Source organism: Bos javanicus, chromosome 13, assembly GCF_032452875.1.
Source record: "Bos javanicus breed banteng chromosome 13, ARS-OSU_banteng_1.0, whole genome shotgun sequence".
Taxonomy (NCBI): Eukaryota; Metazoa; Chordata; class Mammalia; order Artiodactyla; family Bovidae; genus Bos; species Bos javanicus.
Genome location: NC_083880.1, coordinates 53,713,237 through 53,730,777, shown reverse-complemented (window position 1 = coordinate 53,730,777; position 17,541 = coordinate 53,713,237). Strand labels below are relative to the sequence as shown.

Genomic DNA, 17,541 nt, shown 5'->3' with positions numbered 1-17,541 from the left:
GACATTAGCTGTCCACCCCCCAAAAGCTGCTTCCACCTCTTGCTTGAAGGGTCTACCTCCAGGGTTGGAGGAGGGTCTTGGTGTCATTGGCATATGCTGCTCAGGACTTATTTTTGGTATGGGGACCTCATCCATAGCCAGGCCTCCTCTCCCAGCCTGCAGCCCCTTCTTTTACACTTTCCAGAGAGTACAACTCAAGGCTTTATCCGGAGGAAGGGGAACATTCCCCAGTGCCAGTCATCTTTGTTACAGGCCCCCTCTGCCTTCTCCAGCATCACCTGAATCTGCCAGTTCTGGCTTCCTGAGGAGTGGACTGCCTCGGTCCTAAACTTCCCACACTCTGGCTGTAATCCTGCCTTTGGGTCTAGAAGTCATTCGCTACACGTTTGTGTGTTTTGGCTTCTAAATCACATTGTTGTCCCCTCTTCCATCTTCCCATTCCTGCCAGTTTATACCTTACAAGTTGTCAGTTTAGCCAGATCTTGAGAGGGTGCCAAGGTAGATAGGTGAGTCTACCTGCGCACCTTACCTGGACCCACAGGTGGAGAACACCTGGCTGTGTGTGGAGGCTGCCTGATTGCAGGAGAGACTTTCTTCCTTTCACCACTGTGCCCCTAAGGCTCATGGCTCTGAGGAGGCTGTTACAGCTGTGGGTGAGGAGGGTTCCTAACATTGGGCAATATAGGTCCAAACTTGCCATAAAGGTCAGCCAGTGTTATAGACGCTTCCTTTCTCTTTGCTCCTCCTTCGAAATGGTACGTGACTTCTCCGACAGAACTCCAGTCCCCACATCAGCCAAGTGCCTGTCAGGTTAAACCACACAGAGGGCCAGGGGACCCGTGACTGTAGGCATCCTACGAGTGCTGGCAGCTGGCCTTTGGGAGAGGCCCTGCGGTCTCCTCTGTCCCCCAGCCCTCTGCCCCCACTAGCCTCGCCCCTTTCCCTGTCCCCTCATGTCAAGGGTGTGTGGGCTGCCGAAGTCTGGCCTCACCCCTCCCGACACCTTTTATGGCTGCCCATCCCTCGGTCTCTGGGCCCTCCTCCAACCTGTCCCCTTGCACCCTGCAGAGGTGGCCCTGGGTCACCCCCTGGCCTCTGCCCTCTCTTTCTCACCCTCCCTACAGCAGTGTGCCATGTGCAGAGAATGCCTGCGCTGTTCCCTGAGGCTGCCTTTCCCAGCCTAGCACTTTCTGGGTCTCCACTTGAATGTCCTACCTGTTGCAGGAGGGCTGATCAGGGTGCCCATTGTTAGGCCAGAGTGGGCAGGAGGATGGCCGCACTGGGCAGGAGGAGGGCCCAGGGCCCAAGCTATGAATTAGGAAGATCCAGCTGTGTCCCTGGACACCTTGGCTGGGGGCAGCTTAAAGGTGGGAGTCACGCCTGGCAGAAGCCCCAGGTTTAAGAAGTCTCCAGACCTGCTTGGAGCATCAAGCAAGAGACCCTGAGCCTAACCCTCCTGATAGGGGGCTCCAGGGTGAACTCCAGCCTCAGCCCCCTGCCTTCTGGTCCCTCCTTCCAGATGCTGAGGGCCTGAGAGGAAAGTAATCAGTGCTTCTGATTTGTAAATAGCATTGGTTTAAAATGTGAAGGTGGCTTCCCTGGTGGCTCAGACAGTAAAGAATCCACCTGCAATGCGGGAAACCTGGGTTCGATCCCTGAGTTGGGAAGATGCCCCTGGAGGAGGGCATGGCAACCCACTCCAGTATTCTTGCCTGGAGAATCCCCATGGACAGAGGAGCCTGGTGGCCTACAGTCCATGGGGTCGCAAAGAGTCGGACACAACTGAGCGAGTGGCCACAAAGAGACAGTGTTTGTCTCCCGTCACCTTGAGCTCATAACAGATTGAGTCTTTTTTCCCAGGATGAGGAGAAGGCTCATTACAGATCAGCATGTCTGTAATGTGGCCTGAGGCACCTGGATGCCCGGGGCAGTGTGGGAAGAGCCAGGTGGAAGCCTACCTCTGTGTCTTGGACAAAGATGGTGATGTAGCCTCAGGCGGCCCCGCCTGGACATAGAGGGTCTGCAGCTTTATTTCTAGGCTCACACAGTCCATGTCCTCCGAAGGGAGGAGGGCGGACCAGCCACATGTTCTGATCTGCTCTCGGGATCCTCCTGGAGAGGGTCCACCTTTGCTGTAAGCTGGGAATGGTGGCGGCCACCAGGCAGCTCACATCTGCTGCCGGAGTGGCCTCATGAACAGGAAGGCCCAGAGGCCCCTCTTCTGTTCTTGAGTGAGGATTCACTGTCACTGGAATGACCATAGGTTTCCCACAGAGTGGCCAGGCTTGTCCATGAGGTGGTCTCCTCCAATGCACACATTTTTGGTCATAAGCAGAGAGGAGTAAGACATGGTCCTTGCCCTGGGACCACATTTTCCAGAACTTTCCTGATTATTCCAGAACTGCCTCCACACTGTACCCTCCCCGGAGGCCCCTCCACATTCACGTTATTCTTGGAGGGTATGGCGGGCTCCTGGCCTCATCCCCTATGCTGACCCTGGGGTGAGGAGAAGGTCTGTCCTGCATGATTCCCACCAAACTCAGGTCTGGGATCATGACTAGACCTACAGACACATTTCCTTTGTGAAGTGCTGAGTACTGGGGCCTTTTAGAGTCCAGAACAACTTGAAATTGAGAAATGACATGTGCATGTGCAGGGGTTTCTGTACCTGGTCCATGGCCCTCTCCAGATTCTTCAGTGCAGCGGGGACACGTCCCCACTCACGGTCCCCACATGTCCTGTGATTATGGCACTAGAGCAGTCCAGACCCTGGGCAAGTCAACCCCTCTGTCTGGCAGTTTCCTTGTCAGTTCAGGGGGCGTACAGGCTGAGACATGAGTTCACTGCAGTGGCGACCAGGCCGTTCTGAAACATCTGGATGCCCCAGCCCTTCTATTGCAGGTCCCTGGGAAGCCAGCTCAGATGCATCTGTGAGAGAGGGTAATAATGGTGGTGGTCTGCCCCAGGTCTCAAAGCTCACCCCCGGCCCACGGAGCTTTGCTCCAGAGGCCATCCACACTCCTCACTCTTGCTGGAGGTGCCCTGGGGGCACTTTCCACAAGGCTTATGCACCCCTGGGTAACCAGTGGTGTTGGGGCAGGGGATTCTATTGCCCCCCCCCCCCCCAACACCTTGCCGTGTGTTGGAGCCGTGGGTCAGAACTGGTGACCTTCAAACATTGTTCAATCACTTGAACCCTTTAAATGGAGTGTCACCTGGAGCCTCTGAGCTGCTCGGGCAGAGGCTGAGGGTCAGGACTGGTGCAGTCATGTGGAGCCAAGCACAGACTTCATGCTCAGTGGGTTGGAGGAGGGCCCAGGAATCATATCTGGACAGGTGCAAGGAGCAACACATGGAGGTGAGTTAGGAGTGCTGGGTGAGACCCGCTCATGAGGGCTCCTGGTTTCTGATATGGTTATATCATGATTTCTCATAACATCTTATGAAAAACCCAAACCAACTTTTTACATTACACAGGTGTCAGCTCTCAGGGTGTGAGTTCAGGCCCACCTCACACCTGGGGACCTTGAGCAGGATACTTCCGGCCTCTATGCCTCAGCTTCCTTCTTTATAAATTGGTTCATAGCACATGCTGCTGAAGGGGTGTGGGAGGGAGTGATGGGAGCCCAGACCCTGGGCCACACACAACTTCTGACACTCTGTGAACACCTCTAGCCCACCTCCCCTTCCTGCAACCCCATCAGCACCAGCCACCATTCCTGGCTCCAAGGTCAGACCCCTGCTATCTGATCACCATGGCCAGCTAAGCTCAGGGCTTGTGGGTGCCACCCGGGGCAGTGCTGTGCCACCCACCTGGTGACCACAGGTTGAAGGTGTCTGCTGCTGTCGCCCTTCCCTAGTACCTGGTTTTGTCCACCAACAGCTGCAGCCAGAGGTTCTGGAGTTTGCTCTCTCCAGACCAGCCCGTGACTCTAAGGCTATTACTCACTCATTCTCTCCCCTCAAGCTTTCCCTCTCATGAGTCACAAAACATAGTGTGGGGTGGCTAAGGGGCTGGCTAAGGGGGAGGGGACCCTTGAACCTGGGAAAAGCATCCTAAGAAATGGGGGTGTCAGCTTCTGAGCGGGGGGGTGCTTCCATCGCAGGGATCCTGCAGACAGGCTTTTGGACCTGGTCTGGCATCTCTTCTGTGGAAGGACCCAGTTCTAAGGTTCTCCAGAGAAACAGAACCAAGAGGTAATATTTGTATCAGCTGTGTCTCTTTCTGTAGGCCTACATTTATATCTGTATATCAAGAGAGATGTGTTTTCAGGAACTGGCTCACATAGTGTGGGGGTGTAAGTCTGAAATCTGCAGAGCAGGCCAGCAATCTGGAGACCTGGGAAAAGGTGATGTTTGGAGGCGGAATCCCTTCTTCCATGGCCCCAGGAGCAGGGGATGGGGGATAGGGATGGGAGTGGAGGGGTGGGGAGGGATCTCCATCTTTGCTCTTAGGGCCCCAGATACATGGATGAGGCCTTCCTACATTTTGACAGATAATTTGCTTTATTCAAAATTAACTGATTTAAATGTTAACCACATTTTAAAAATACCCTCACAACAATACCTAACTTGTATTTGACAAAATATCCAAGCACCATAACTTAGTCAAGTGGACATAGAAAAGTAATCATTGCAGATTCCTTCCCTGTGCCCAGGCATTTCTAACCTTTTTTTAAGGTGGTTTAAGATGAGACGTTATTTTTAAGAATCCCTTTCCAGTTATTTTACATACGTTAATACGTGTAAGTTCACCAGTATTTTCAGATCAAAATTAAAATGCGGTCACCTTATAGGACAAATAGCAGAGAAGCTTCGACTCATGTCTAAAACCGTGGTAAATTTCACCGCTGCTGCTGCTAAGTCGCTCAGTCGTGTCCGACTCTGTGCGACCCCATAGATGGCAGCCCACCAGGCTCTGCCGTCCCTGGGATTCTCCAGGCAAGAACACTGGAGTGGGTTGCCATTTCCAACGCATGAAAGTGAAAAGTGAAAGGGAAGTTGCTCAGTCGTGTCCGACTCTTTGCGACCCCATGGACTGCAGCCTACCAGGCTCCTCCGTCCATGGGATTTTCCAGGCAAGAGTACTGGAGTGGGGTGCCATTGCCTTCTCCGGGTTAATTTCACTACAAATGGCTTAAAATGAGGAAGATTAAAAATTTTTTTCTCTTCACACAACCTACTTTGGATGCTTTCAGCACACAGTGGCGACGCCTTGTGGTCAATTTTGCATCTTGTCATTGCTGTGGCCTGAAACCAGGGTGTGGACCTCTCCTGGCTCACTTCTCTGATCACCAGATGGTCCAGGTGTAACAGTGTTCACTTGGGCTGTGGTCCCCACCTTGACCACCCACCCACCCCCTGCAGTGAAGTTTGATGCATCTGTGGGCAGTAAACTCACTTGAGGCCCAAGATGCCAAGAGTAGGTGAGAGCCCTTCCTTCACCTGGGGAGGTATTGGAAGTGAGGCTGGTGGCTGGGGGGTGAAGACTGGGAGGCGTATTTTAGTTACTGTAACTGCAAAAGCAATTCTATCCCATAGTAAAAACAGACAACACCGCAGTAAGTAAAGTAAGAGGTGACACCCTTATCCAGGACTGAGCTGCACTAAGAAAATAATCTTACATATTTACCTCCATAATTATCATTTCTAGAGCTCTTCATTCTTTTGTGTAGATCTGTGTTTCCGTCTCTTATTGCTTTCAGTATGAAAAACTAGCTTTATCATTTCCTGTGTGGGTCTGCTGCTTCTAGCTTTTGTATTTCTAAAAAAAAAATTGTCTCCTTTTTTAAAAAAACCCAACAAACTAATATACTTCATTTTTGAGAGTAGTTTTAGGTTTACAGAAATATTGAGGGGGTAGTACAGAGACTTCTCATATATCCTTTCTTCCCTGCAAACAGTTTCCCCTATTATTAACATCTTGCATTTATGTGGTACATTGTTACAACTGATATACCAATATTGATACACTATTAAAGTCCACAATTTACGTTAAGGTCAATCATGGTGTTGTACATTCTATGAGTTCTGACAATGCACACGCCCTATAGCCACCACTACAGTATCACACAGAATAGCTTCACTGCCCTAAAAACCCTGCGTGGTCTGTTTATTTATCTCCCTTCCCCCTACCCCACAAAGGCTTCCCTTGTGGCTCAACTGGTAAAGAATCTGCCTACGATACGATACGGGAGACCTGGGTTTGATCCCTGGGTTGGGGAGATCCCCTGGAGAAGGGAAAGGCTACCCACTCCAGTATTCTGGCCTGGAGAATTTCATGGACTGTATAGTTGCAAAGAGTCAGATACAACTGAACGACTTTCACTTTCACTTTCCCCCCACCCCATCCCTGGAAACCACTAATCTTTTGACTGTTTCTACAGTTTTGCTCTTTCTAAAATGTCATGTTATACAGTATGTATGGAACCACACAATCTGTAGCCTTTTAAGACTGGTTTCTTTCATTTAGAAATAAGCATATAAGGTTTCTCCCTGTCTCTCCATGGCCTGGTAACTCATTTCATTTTAGTGCTGAATAATATTCCACTGTTGCGATGTACCACGGTTGTGTACAAAAATCGGCAATTATGAATAAATTGCTATAAACATTCCTGTGCAGATTTCTGTGTGTACACAGGTTTTCAGCTCCTTTGGGTAAATGCCAAGGAAACTGCCGTATCTAATGATAAGACTGGTTTGCTTTGTAAGAAACTGCCAAAGTGCATTTCAAAGAGGCTGTACTATTTTGGATTCCTACCAGAGATGAATGAGAGTTCCCAGTACTCCATTCTAATTAGCGTTTGGTGTTGTCAGTGTTTTGGGATTTAGCCATTGTAACAGGTGTGGAGTATATCTCATTATTTTAATTTGCATTTCCTGATGACATAGGATGTTGAACATCTTTCTGTATGCTTATTTGCCATCTGTGTATCTTTTTTTGCTGAGGTGTCTGTTCAGGTCTTTGGCCCATCTTTTAATTGGGTTATTTAGTTTTTGTTGCTGTTGAGTTTTAAGAGTTCTTTATATGTTTTGGATATAAGTCCTTTATCAGTTATGTGTTTGGCAAATAGTTTCTGTCTGTGACTTATCCTTTCATTCTCTTAATAGTGTCTTTCACAGAGCAGAAGTTTTGAACTTTAATGAAATCCACTTTATCGGTTTTTTCTTTCATGAATCACGTCATTAATACCATATATAAAATATCATTGCCAAGCCGAAGGTCTCCCCGATTTTCTTCCAGAACTTTAAGGTGATGACTGTGAGGTTTGTGTGCAGATCCCCTTCTGTGTGTGTTTCAGCTGTTCTAGGACTATTTGTTGAAAAGACTGCCCTTTCTCCATTGAGTTGATTTGCTCCTTTCTCAAAGAACCGTTGACTGTATTTGTATAGGTCTTTTTCTGAGCCCTCTGTTCTGTTTTATTGACCCATTTGTCTATTCTTTGATCAATACCACAACTGTCTTCATTACTCATTACTGTAACTTCAAAGTAAGTCTTAAAGTAAGTCTTAAAGTCTTAAAGTCAGTCCTCTAATTTTATTCTACTCCTTCAATATTGTGTTGGATATTCTCTTTTTTTCCCTTACCACATAAACTTTAAATCAGTTTGTTGATATCCACAAAATAGTGTGCTGGGATTTTGATTGGATTGCATTGGATCTACAGATCAAAGTGGGAAGAATTGACATTTTAACAACATTGAGTCTTCCTACCTGTAAGTATGGAATCTCTATTCAGTTACTTAGGTTTTCTTTAATTTATTTAATCAGAGTATTATAGTTTGTCTCTTATCCATCTTGTACTTTTTTGGGTAAGATTTATACCTAAGGGTTTTTTTTTTTTTTTTGGTGCTAATGTAAATGTTATCATGTTTATTATTTCAAATTCCAATTGTCCATTGCTGGTAAATAGAAAAGAGAGATTTTTTTTTTTTAAAGACTTATTCATTTATTTTTGGCTGTACTGGGTCTTCATTGCTGCTTGTGGGCTTTCTCTAGTTGTGGCAAACAGGAGATACTCTAGTTTTGGTGTGAAGGCTTCTCACTGTGGTGGCTTCTTTTGTTGCAGAGCACAGGCTCTCGGCGGCTTGTGGGCTTCAGTAGTGGCAGTGCGTGGGGCTTAGTAGTTCCAAGACGTGTGGGATCTTCCCAGACCAGGCATTGAACCCATGTCCCCTGCATTGGCAGTTGGATTCTTAACCACTGGACCACTAGGGACATTCCAAAGACAGATTTTTGTCTATTAAAATTGTATTCTGGAACCTTGCTACAATCATTTATGACTTTAGGAGGTTTTTATTTGCTTATATTTAATAGATTTTGGTGTACATTCTATGTAGACAATCTTGTCATCTATAAACAAAGACAGTTATTTCTTCCTTCCAAATCTGTATACTTTTTTCTCCTTTTCCTGTCTTACCGGATTATCTAGAGCTCACAGTACAAGTGGTGAGAACATTCTTGCCTTACTACCCATTTTATGGGAAAGTATCTTTTCACCAATAAGTATGATGTTGGCTGTGGTTTCTTGTAGATGTTCTTTATCAAGTTGAGAAAGTTTCCCTCTAATTCTAGTTTGCTTAGAGTCTTTATAGTGAATGGGTATTGGATTGGTCAGATGTTTTTCTGTGTCTATTGATATGATCCTAAGACTTTTTCTTCTGTAGCCTATTGATGTAATGGATTACACTGAAATGTTAAACTAGCTTTGCATCCCTGGCATAAACTTTACTTGGTTATAGTGTGTAATTCATTCTATACATATTGGATTAAATTTGTATACATTTGATTTTTATGTTTATGTTCTTGAGAGATACTGGTTTGTGCTTTCTGTTTCTTGTAATGTCTTTGTCTAGTTTTAGTATTAGGGCAATTCTGCTCTCCTAGAAAGAGTTAGGAAGTGTTACCTAGCTTCTATTCCCCAGAAGAGATCATATAACTGATATCATTCCTTCCTTAAGTATTTGGTAGAATTCACCAGTATATCCATCTGTGCCTGGTACTTTCTGTTTTGAAAGGTTATTAATTATTGACTTAATAGATGTAGGACTACTCAGATGATCTATATATCCTTGTAAGAGTTCGTTAACTTGTGTCTTAAAAGGAACTTGTTCATTTTTTAATTATCACATTTGTAAGCTAGAGTTGTTCACAATATTCTTTTATTATCCTCTTCATGTTAATAGGAATCATGGTGATGATCCTTATTTTGTTTCTGATAATTAATAATTTGTATATTTTTTTCTTGATTAGCCTGGCTAGAGGCTTATCAATTTTATCAATCTTTTCAGAGAACCACCTGTGATTTCACTCATTTCCTCAATTGATTTGCTTTCAGTTTCATTTATTTCTGCTCTGATTTGTATTGCTTCTTTTCTTCTGCTCACTTTGGATTTAATTCACTCTGACATGTCTGACCAGCCTATTGATGGTAATGATCTCAGCTAGGAATGCCTTAGAACTTTCTGGGTGTGTATTACTTGTAGTGAGCCCCAGAGACATCCCCTCTACTCCTGCTGCTGGGGCAATTGTGGCTGGACTGCCCCTTGTGGTTCGTATATGATCACTGGATGCACTTCAGCAAAAACCATGAGGGAATTCTGAGGAACAAGATTTATCACTCACAGGTCCTGGAGGGTACATAACAAACCTCAGGGTCACACAGCAAGGTCAGAGTGGGAGAGGGAGAGCCTGGGGCTCTGTTTTACTAGGGTCTGAGAGTGGAGTGTCTGGGATTTCACGGGGTCACTCCCTATGGTGTGCACCCCAACCCCTGGGACCAAGAATAATCCCAGCTTACCCAACTACTGATGTGTCTGGTAGCCTTGGCAGGGCAATGACATTTCTTTTATAGGCGGGGATACTGCATGGGCTGGATGCCATCAAGAAGCAGGGGCATCTAAACCAGTGATACCGGTGAGTGGCAGGGCACAGGGAAGCTCAGTTGTGCTGACAGAGGAGTGGGGCTCACTGCTGTGGGGCGGGAGAGGGCACGCTGGTGGCACAGGGACCTGGTCTTGGCCTGTGCCTGGACACAATTGTGACGTGGCCTTTATCACAGCGCAGCTCCTCTGCCAGGTGTCCATGTCCAGGAGGACAACCACGGGGCCTTGCAGTGAGTTAGGCCAACTCCCGCCATCCGGGCTGCTCCTCTCCTTCCTGGAGGGCATGCTAGTATCCACTGCAAGGAAATAAGCTCTGTAAAGTGCTCAGCATAACGCTCTACAAAGACTAATACTGATGGTACGTTATCTGTCATATATATTAGGAAGACCAGTGGACAGAGCCCAGGGAAGGCTGTGAGATGTGAGGTGGGAGGCCAGTGAAGAGGTCTTGGTAGGAGACACGAGGGAAGCAAGGCCAAAGCAGGCTGGGGTGTATGGAGGGGGTATCTGCTCACAGCAGGGAGAGGTCAAGGATGGCTTCAGGGCCTCTGTTGCAGACAATCACAGGCACTTTGGGAGGAAAGGGTCAGAGAGCTAGAGTGTCACAATGTTGGCAGCAACCTCAGGGTCGCTGCCACCAAGGGAAACAGGCCTTCCCTGGAACCATGGAAAGTGGTGAAAACTATGCTCTGAGTGGAGCTCAAGTCTGGGGAGGAAAGTGGGGGCAGGAGGGGCCCAGGCAGCAACGCCTCTAGCTCTAGAAAAACAGGTAAAATACAGGGCTGTGTCTAAACAAAGGGATCTGTTGCCAAAAACTAGTTGGAAAATCTATGTGAGGTTTGTGCTGAGCACAAGTAGGATTGAGGCAGATCTCACAGAGTCTACTGGGAGGGCCAGGCAGGTAGCCCACAACAATGGGTGGCATCAGGGGGCAGAAGGCCCCAGGGCTGCATGGGTGGCTGTGGGAGGTAACCTGGAGGATCTGCCAGTGGGCCAGGACGCTGGGCAGGCGACTTCTGAGACGCAGAAAGATCCTGACTGACGCCGGGACAACTCTCCCAGGAAGGGCTGATCAAGATGCGGCGCGGGTGAAGGCGGCAGTGACGCCAGTGAGGATGGGTGAGCAGGTATGGGAGTGGACCCCTAGCAGGGGTGGGCACGCCAGGGGCTCCTGGCCACTTCAGCTCTCCCTGGTCTGAAGCCACTGGACTTCTCTTGGCACAGCTGGATGCTTCTTGTCTTGCAGATCTTCGCTCGAATGTCCCTTCCGGGTCACTCAAGCCACAGTAGCCACTACCGTGCCAGTTACTGTCCATCGCCTCTGTTTTCATTTCTTCCTCACCTGTCGGCCCCCTCCTGGAAGGTCATTTCCACAGGTGTGAGCCCTGCCAGTCGTGCTCACAGCTGGGTCTTGGCCCATGCTGGGGCCTGGAAGTGACAGCGTTCACCTGCGGCTGCCCTTTGACCTCCGCATTCGAGCAGCTCGCTGGGCGGGTAGAAATCTCAGGATGCAACTCCAGCTGCGCGGTTGCCCCTTTAGGCGCTGGGCCGCGGCGCACGCGCATTAGGGCCGTTACGCGCGCAGGCGCAGTGGGGCGGCGGATGTTTACAGCGGCAGAGGTCGGCGCTGCGAATCGGCAGGCGGCGGGCCGAGGGGCTCCCGGGAGAGGGGCGGCGGAGGAGCTGCAGGTGCGGTTCGGCTGAGGCGGGAGGTAGAGCCGCTGTAGCGGCTCTCGGCCCGGCCTGCGCGGGTAGGGGGGCGGTGCGTCTCCTCGGCCCCTTCTGCCTTCCTGCCTCCTCTCCATACCTTCCCTCCCGCTGGGCGCGGGCTCCAGGTCCCTCCCCCGGGGGCGCTTCCTCCTCTCCGCGTCTTCCGGTCCTTTTCCGCTGCCCTCTCGCCCCCACCCCAGCATGAACGCCCCTCCTTATCCCAGGCGGCTCCCCTCCCCCTTCCCGCCCTCTCGGGGGTCAGCCGGCGCGGGTTCCCGGGGGTCCCGAGGTCTGTCTCCGTGCGCAGTGCTCACACCCCTTGGGTTGACTTAACTCTCCAGACGCGCAGCTGGTCCCTAAATTACTGAGTAGGAAACATTTGCCATTAGCGCGGCACGTGAAGAGTTACCGAGGTTCGAAACAGGTTGTGCCTTTTCAGAAGGTGCAAGAGTCTGTTAAGGGAGAGTGACTTGGCTTCAGGCAAGACCTGGAAGAGGTCTTCAGTTGGGAAGGGAGCTCTCCTGGCTGTGGTGCCTGTGTTTTGTGTTTGCCAGGGCTTGTCTCTCCCAGGTTGATGTTTGCACCTCAAAAAAGGCCTTTCTCTAAATCCCCACTTGGTTTATGTGCCTGCTGACGTTTTCTGCGTCTTTTTGGCCAGGGAGGGGCTGAAGTAAGGGACTGCATTTTTAGTGTTGGGTAGACCGGCAGGTTCCTATAACTCAAGTCCGAACTTGCCTCTCTCGTATGGGAGGACGCTTGAGGCTCCTGAGACCAGCGCCTGGCCTCTCTATGCTTGCACTTGGCCGGGAGAGACTCCTTGTTCTGACAGTGTGTCTGTATTTCCAGCCTCGATTTTAGAAAGCTCTCTTGTGTGTTAAGTAGAAATTCTCTCCATCCGATATGTGTCCCACTGCTCTGGTTTTTTCAGGCCCATGAATAGTGTGTATATGGCAGACTTTCAAGTATTTGAAAAATCCTTTGCATTCCTTGTAGGAGTTCTGGTTTTCACAATGAAAACCATTTCTTCCTTTATTCCTCCGGCAGGAGGTGTGATTTTGCTTTCTTCTCCCTAGCTTATTTTCCACCTGAGTTACTTTGTCCATGTTGCCCTTACTAAGTAGCTGGATGAGTGTAGACTTGAATCTTGGCCCCCTTATCAGAGCTTCATTCTGTGTTAACTGGCCCCTGTGACAGCGTCTTGGGCTACCAGTCTGAGACCTTCCTACTCCTGCTCAGCCACCTCCTCCCTGTGCCCTTGGTGTTGGTTTTGTAAGGAGCAGCCTGAGAGTAAGGTGGTCCTGCTGGGCAGTGCCCAGTTACATGGAGTGTTGAATTAAGGGTTGCAAAGTGTAACCAGTCAAGTATCCAGAAAATGATATGCCATTACTTTGAAAACTTGAATTAGGGTGGATTCTGAGTCTAGATTTGGTTTGTCAAAGCCATCTCTGAGATTGTTGTTGGTGTTTTTGGTGGCATGAGAGCTGATCACATTGATGGTTAGTAATAAACAATGATTGTTTTCAGTGTGAGGAAGTGTTAGGTTGCCAGGCAAGGTTAATAACAAATATCCGAGCCTACGAATGGTCACGTGCAGCCCACTAGTGGCAGCAGATAAGGTTACCACATAGTGATTTAGCCTGTTGCTTTGGTGTAGGGTAAAAAACACAGGCCTGTGTTTGAATGCCAGCTCTCCTTACAGACTGGTGTGTGATCATGAGCAAAGTAACTTTTCAGTCCCAAGTTGCCTCACAATGTTGTGAAGCCAAAATGAGGTCGTGACTGGCAGGTAGTGCCTGTAAAAAGAGTGTAGTTATTTTTACTAAAAAGCTAGCCTTTGCATGTGGATTAAACTCTTAAAGTGAGGCAAAGTTGAAAATAAGGGATAAATACTTGGTACACAGTGAAACATACCCATCATATACTTGGTGTTTGCTTTCTGAGGATAGAACATTACACTCTGGGGGCTTCTGGGTGAAGAGGTGGCTTTCACCTCCACCCTGGAGGATGTGTGAGAGCTAGACCTTTCCCTGAAGCAACCAAACAGGACTCCACTTTTAACCAGTGACCCAAATCTTAAGATGATTGTCCTAGCCTAGGGGTATAGGCATTAGCCTCAGAACTAAGTAGTTTATCCAGGATTGAATTTGACCTCGTTAACACTTTATCCTCTCTGGCTGAGTTAGGGTCTGTAACCACCAAGGGCTCTGAAACAACTTAAAAACAGGGTGAGAATCAAATAACTGGGCCATCCTAGTGACTTGAGAAGTCTCATATTCTGCTTTAAAATCTTGATGATGAAGATGAATTGCTCCAGTCATAAAATGGAAGAGTGCTTGTGTTAAGCCCCCACCTTTCACACACTTTGTGTCCTTGTGAGAAGCTGAAGATTCATGCATGTGGTCAGTAACTTTCATTCCTGGGGCATGCTCTCCCACCACAGTTGCTAGTTTTGTGTGTGTCGTGTGTGTATGGAATTTTTCTAGAGGCAGTATTTGTGATTCTCATTCTGCTGTTAGAAGTCCTCAGGATTGTGAGGGAGAAGCAAGCATAAACTTTGTAATAATAAAAATGTAACATTATGGACATCATCCTGTTTCAGAAAACATAGCAGCCTTTGTGATGTCAGGTCCCCCCCCCCCCCCGCCGCCCCGCCCCAGCAGTTAATATCAAGTGTTTTGTAAAGCATTTACCATTTTATGTGAAGTGAAAGTTGCCTGTGGTGAGTATAAAATTGGAGTTGTTCAGGAAGAGTAAAACCTCTACAGATGCAGGATCATTTTCCCTAGGAATCAGATGAGGATACATTGTACTTTGTAGTTGGCTCAGAGAGAAGCATGTACTGATACCCTGTACTTTAGTACTTGACTCAGAGAGGAGGACATGTTACTTTTTCTTCTTGAAGGCAGTTTGGAAGAGAGCAAAAATGTCCTTTTTATTGTTGAAGAGGTGAAATGGTGGTATGGTAGCTACTTCTCAGGAGTTGAGGGAATTCTAGGAGTCTCCTGCTTCTGAGCTGCAGCCTTGAGACAGTTCTGTATTTGTTAAAATGAGGTGTTTGTCCCAGTATATTCCAGGGGGAAGAGAGTTTTGTGGATGTTGTTTTGGCCTGAAGTTTTACATCAGAACATCCAAATCAAAGGTTGAATGGTTTGCTTGACTTGATATTTATGGGCGTGTGGGACCATGCATTGGAGAAGGAAGTGGCAACCCACTCCAGCGTTCTTGCCTGGAAAATCCCAGGGACGGGGAGCCTGGTGGGCTGCCGTCTATGGGGTCGCACAGAGTCGGATACGACTGAAGTGACTTAGCAGCAGCAGCAGGCAAAATATAAGACAACAGTTGAATTTGAATTTCAAAGTAACAGTGAATACCTTTTTAGTATTTATTGACCTGAATTTAAATTTTTTTTTTGCTTTTAAAGATTTATTTACAAAAGGTCTATAGCACTTGAAATATTCAAAAAAGATCCCTCTTAGAATGATTTTTTAGTAAATATATCTGCCCTCTTTTCATGTTTACATTCAATTATTTTTCCATATGTGGAAATATCCTTGTTAAGAGATGTATAAGCAAGATATTTTTAATCCTAATTGCTTGACTTTCCAGAATGATGACTTTTAGTAAAGTCTTGAATTCTTTAATGATGTTTTTAAGTTGTCAGCTGTGTGTTAGGTATCACATGTTCATTTGTATTCAGTTGATATTATAAGTTACAACTTATTTTTGGATGAATATAATTAAATTTGAAATTTAACCTTTTTTTTGTTCTGTATCTGGCATCCTTGGACGTGGAGGGAGGTAGTGTAAGGGGCTGGGTGTTGAGTAAGTATATTCCATCTGTATTATTTTTAGAATTCAGAATCTGAAATTGGTGTGTGTTTAGGACTTTTATTGTTCTGCTCTAACCTTTAATGTGAATAGCTCTTTTGAAAATTCTAAAACTGCAGCTTTGCCTGAGCGTGATCTCAAGGATGGGAGGCGCGGTGAGTGCTGGTGAGGACAACGACGAGCTGATAGACAATCTGAAGGAGGCGCAGTACATCCGCTCTGAGCTGGTGGAGCAGGCGTTCCGAGCTATTGACCGTGCAGACTATTACCTCGAAGAGTTTAAAGAGAACGCATATAAAGATTTAGCGTGGAAGCATGGCAACATCCACCTCTCTGCTCCGTGCATCTACTCGGAGGTGATGGAGGCCCTGGACCTGCAGCCTGGTCTCTCATTCTTGAACCTGGGCAGTGGCACTGGCTACCTCAGCTCCATGGTGGGGCTCATCCTCGGTGAGTCTGGCTCGGTCTCACGTGCAGGAGGGAGAGCCTGCTGGCAGTTTGTCCTTAGTGGGGGCCGAGTTGTAACTGCCCTTGGCCTGCCCAGCCATCATGGTATCCACACAGGGGTTGGAGGGTGATGATATTAATGGAGAAATTGCCGTGATGAACAGAAGAGTCCCTCTGGAGCCTTCCTGTTGCCCCCACCTGTACCTCCAGCATCTGACCAGCACAGCTTCCTCTTGGACAGCAGAGGACCTAGAGATTGTATAAATCTGGACCTTTTGGTGATTTCTCGATTAATATAATCACTCAGCGTGCCTGTCATTGTCTCTAAACTGGAATAATTAACTTTAAAGTCCCTGGCAGTTAAAGTTTTTCCAAGCAGTTTTTGTCTTTTGTTGTTTTAATACTAAAGGAGTTAATACTTGTAAGTTATTTTCAAATGTATTCCAGGGGTAGGAAAGATTTCACAAGTTATGGTATTTGAAGCCATTTAGCCTGTTTGCTCAAACAAATAAGTTGTGAGATTATACATGGAAGCTGACCATTTTAATACTGAAACATCATTATCTGATTACTGAAGATTTTAAAGATTCCTACCTCATGTTAAATGCGGTAGTAGGGGACAGGTGTCTGTTTTCACTCGAGTCGGGTGAACAGTTCTGCGAGAGGAAGGCCAGGAGCTGCTCTGTGCTTTAGGAAAGGGCACTGCGGAGGAAGTGGGCTGGTGCCCCTGGGTGGAGGAAGACATGGCTGGCCCGAGGCTGCTAGGGTCTTGGTACGCGTGGATGTTGGAACTGACAAGGTTTGCTAAATATCTTAAGTTTTTGGCTTAGGTATCTTAACATTGTTATCAAGTCAGTGTAAGATTCTGTATATTGGTGATTTCAAGTGATAACAGCTTAAAAGTCAAGTGTAATCATTAGCAGTACATTACAACATTGTTTCTCTGTGGTTATTACAGGCACTTTAGAAAATCTTAGTAGTCACAGTTGCTTTTGTGGGTATGGAATGAAATTTTTGGTTGCTTTATAAGTTCATATACTTCAGAATTTGGTAAAGTTTTGAGATTCTGATCATCTGACTTTGGGCTATAAAATATAAATTTGGGCTATATCCTCGGATTATTAAATGTGTAGTTTTTTGTTTTCTTGTTTTTTTTTAGGCTAAATGCTTTTTGAACTTGTCTTGGATTGAGACTGCTTTGCAAAGAGAGCTCAGGTTTTTCATCATTCTGGAATTAGTGAATTGTAATTCCCGCTGTTGGAGCTGGAAATTGGAGGAGCTAAGGATAAGGTGGTATTTGGGGGGAGGGGGAGGGTTATCAACCTGATTAGATTGGAAATGCTATTAAAAATGAAATGCTTAGGAAAGGATGACTTAAAGTCATCTTCAACCGACCTGGTACATTTGACATTCTCTAGAAGTCATAAAGAAACAGCTCATGACGGATGTTGTTACTTGTCTTTTCTGAGCCCCCACTTTCTCTTTTCTGGGGGTTTTGCTGGATGATAGGGAGGAGAGTTGTGAAGGAAGGAAAGCTGTGTTTTTGGTCGTAATGGACACTGCGTGCCGCTTTGATGTATTTGAAGGCGGTAACTTGAGAGTCTGATTTCACGGGTAGAGTCTCGGATCTGCAGGGAGGAGGACATAGGCCCTGGACCGTGTTCACTCCGTG

At 47.1% G+C, this 17,541-nt stretch overlaps 1 protein-coding gene and 1 long non-coding RNA gene across 7 annotated transcripts in view; one reads left to right on the top strand and one right to left on the bottom strand.

The window, feature by feature from the left end:
- Positions 1 to 9,144: 9,144 nt before the first annotated feature.
- On the bottom strand, positions 9,145 to 10,947 carry LOC133259382 (uncharacterized). The gene is made up of 2 exons (XR_009740380.1): positions 10,858 to 10,947; positions 9,145 to 10,180 (listed from the first exon to the last, which is right to left on the bottom strand). It is a non-coding gene; the product is annotated as an uncharacterized LOC133259382 (long non-coding RNA).
- PCMTD2 (protein-L-isoaspartate (D-aspartate) O-methyltransferase domain containing 2) overlaps positions 10,173 to 17,541 on the top strand; it is a 66,962-nt gene continuing 59,593 nt past the window's right edge. For 3 of the 6 annotated variants that reach the window (XM_061436792.1, XM_061436788.1, XM_061436791.1), the window contains exons 1-2: positions 10,173 to 11,011; positions 15,542 to 15,872. In XM_061436792.1, the coding sequence (XP_061292776.1) occupies positions 10,799 to 11,011; positions 15,542 to 15,872 (544 nt within the window). In that variant the 5' untranslated portion in view covers positions 10,173 to 10,798. Of the gene's footprint in view, positions 11,012 to 11,462; positions 11,636 to 15,541; positions 15,873 to 17,541 lie in introns of those variants that run through there. The other 3 variants (XM_061436793.1, XM_061436789.1, XM_061436790.1) reach the window with 2 other exon arrangements.